Source organism: Octopus bimaculoides, chromosome 9 (assembly GCF_001194135.2).
Source record: "Octopus bimaculoides isolate UCB-OBI-ISO-001 chromosome 9, ASM119413v2, whole genome shotgun sequence".
In the NCBI taxonomy this organism is placed as follows: domain Eukaryota; kingdom Metazoa; phylum Mollusca; class Cephalopoda; order Octopoda; family Octopodidae; genus Octopus; species Octopus bimaculoides.
The window spans coordinates 28196529-28199163 of record NC_068989.1 but is presented as its reverse complement, the minus strand read 5'-3'; the positions used below and the strand labels follow the sequence as shown (position 1 = coordinate 28199163).

The following is a 2635-nucleotide window of genomic DNA, read 5'->3' as shown; positions in this document are numbered from 1 at the left end:
AGTCGCCATGCTTAATCGCTAAATCTACAAGATTTTTAATTCTCTCTCTATGTTTATTTTCTCTTATTCCTTTCTGTTCAAAAGAGTAGGCTCGAAAGGTAAAATACTTTCTTACTTTCCCGAGCATCAAACTAATTGTTGTTGTTCATAGACCTGTCTTCATCTTTTGTTTCTCTTTAAATTTCAGCTATGTGTACTTTAAGTAGGCATGTAAGTTTGTATGTGTTCCTATGTGTAATGTATGTATGTATCTCTCTGTCTCAGTAAATGTATGTATCTCTCTGTCTCTCTTTCTGTGTCTCTCTCTCTCTGTCTCTCTCTCTGTCTCTCTCTCTCTGTGTCTCTCTCTCTGTGTCTCTCTCTGTGTCTCTCTCTCTCTGTGTCTCTCTCTCTGTGTGTGTCTCTCTGTGTGTGTCTCTCTGTGTGTGTCTCTCTGTGTCTCTCTGTGTCTCTCTCTGTGTCTCTCTCTCTGTGTCTCTCTCTCTCTCCGTGTCTCTCTGTGTGTGTCTCTCTCTGTGTCTCACTCTCTGTGTCTCTGTCTCTCTCTGTCTCTCTGTGTCTCTCTCTGTGTCTCTCTCTGTGTCTCTCTCTGTGTCTCTCTCTCTGTGTCTGTCTCTCTGTCTCTGTCTCTCTCTATCTATATACGCATAGGATGGTATGCATGTAAGTACACTATGTACGCATGTAATGTAATGTATGTATGCATATATGTATATAGTGTATGTATGTAATGTATATACGCACGTATTGTATGTATATTTACATATATACATATATTTCAAGTTGTAGGATACATTTGTGTCCCAAGATAACTGAAATTTTCGGTTCATTGGATAACTCCAAGCACAGCAAAAAGCACTAGAAAACAGTTTCTGATTAGGAAAAAGGAATTCATTTAGAACATTTTATTTAGAGCATAATTCATATGATTTGCTTGAAAAATATTAAGTAAATAATATATCTTGGGTTTTTAATTTGCTTAATTATTTTTATTATGTATTTTTTCAAAGCTTAGCGTGAGATATTTTCTGAATTGATTGGGTACAAGAATTATAATCGAATCAACATTTTCGAACCACTTGAAGATTCCCAGCATCATTTTAAAGCAATTTATTCAAAATACGGTGAATTCTTCTCATTGTATATGTTGTAGGTAAACAATAAACCTGCGAAAAATTGGGGACGATGTTAATTAAAATATATGGGTTAAAATTTAAAATAAAATTCAAAAACTTACTTGAAATAAAAGCTATTATTTTTAAACCCGAAAAACGGTGTAATATAAGTCATCATCCAAATGTATCCTCCACCGCAGTCAAAATATGGTTTGCTCCAATAGCCATCTTCATAACGGACCAATATGATGGAATCGTTTAAGAATTCTCCTTGATAGGTGTCATTATAGCGTTTCTGCCAAACATCTGTAATAAATAAAACAAAAATATAAGAATCAAACTGGCAGAGTTTATGTGTATAGATCTGGCGTGCAAACGTTTCTGCCATATCGCCAACCTAATAATAAAAAAAATATCTTTTCTCTCTTAGGAACAAAGACTAAAATGTTGGAAGAGGGGGCTAGTCGATTACATCGATACCAGTGCTCAACTGATACTTAATTCATCGATCCTGAAAGAATGAAAGGCAACGTCAAACTCGGTTGAATTTTGTTGTTCCTTTTATGGTAATGGCGGAGTTGAAATTTTTAGAAGCGAAAAATTAGCTTCCTACTTTTCCGGTGATTTCAAATTTCCTTCTGCTAAACGCTTTATTATATATTTCTCTCTCTCTCTCTTTTCCCTACCTCTAACTTCAATAAATTTTTAGACCATGCCATTTCCCTTTTCACGCCGTTCTCATTTCTCTCCTCTTTCTCTTCACCTCTCACTTTCACTAGTTACATGACATCTTAAAGCATCAGCCGGCAAAAAACACCACAACTCTCTGCCTCTTCTCTCTCTCTCTCTCTCTCTCTCTCTCTCTCTCTCTCTCTCTCTCTCTCTATTTGCCTTTCTTTAATCTCACCACCAGAACATAATCACTCTACTAAACATTTTATTTCTTTCTCAGTATCACTCATTTCAACTAACTTTTCAACCTCGTTATAAATATTACGTTCCTCCTACCCCACGTCAGCAACTCTTCTCTCTCCCTCTTTTTCTCACTCCCTCGTTCTCCCTCCCTCTTTTTGTCTTTCCGTCTTTCTCTATCGCTCATCGCCTATATATAAAGAAGAATTAGGTTTATTTCGGGAAAGGGAAATTTTGAGAATTTTACAGAAAAGAAACCGCAAAAAATAATTCATAATTCAAATAATTCAATGAATTTGGCTAATTATGATAAAATCTGATACTTTAATCGAGATTTAATCTCCTTATCTCTTGGAAATATGTCCTCTTTTCTTTGGGAATCACTATCGATTTCCTCCAGGTTTCTGGTTTCCGTCTTCCAGACAGATGAAATTTTAAAATAATCAGAATTTATTGCGTACAACGTCCTGTACATCGCTCTTTCGTATATACAGACATGCATACATTGTGTATATGTATATATAAATATGTATGTCCACATGCATATATATATATATATATATATATATATATATAAATGCCTATATATATATATATATATATATATA

At 34.7% G+C, this 2635-nt stretch overlaps 1 protein-coding gene across 5 annotated transcripts in view; it reads right to left on the bottom strand.

The window, feature by feature from the left end:
* Positions 1-2635, bottom strand: part of LOC106877599 (probable G-protein coupled receptor CG31760) — a 1064573-nt gene that overhangs the window by 229391 nt on the left and 832547 nt on the right. For all 5 annotated transcript variants that reach the window (XM_052970509.1, XM_052970508.1, XM_052970506.1 and 2 more), the window contains one exon: positions 1238-1421. In XM_052970509.1, coding sequence (XP_052826469.1) covers positions 1238-1421 — 184 coding nt within the window. The remainder of the gene's footprint in view (positions 1-1237; positions 1422-2635) is intronic.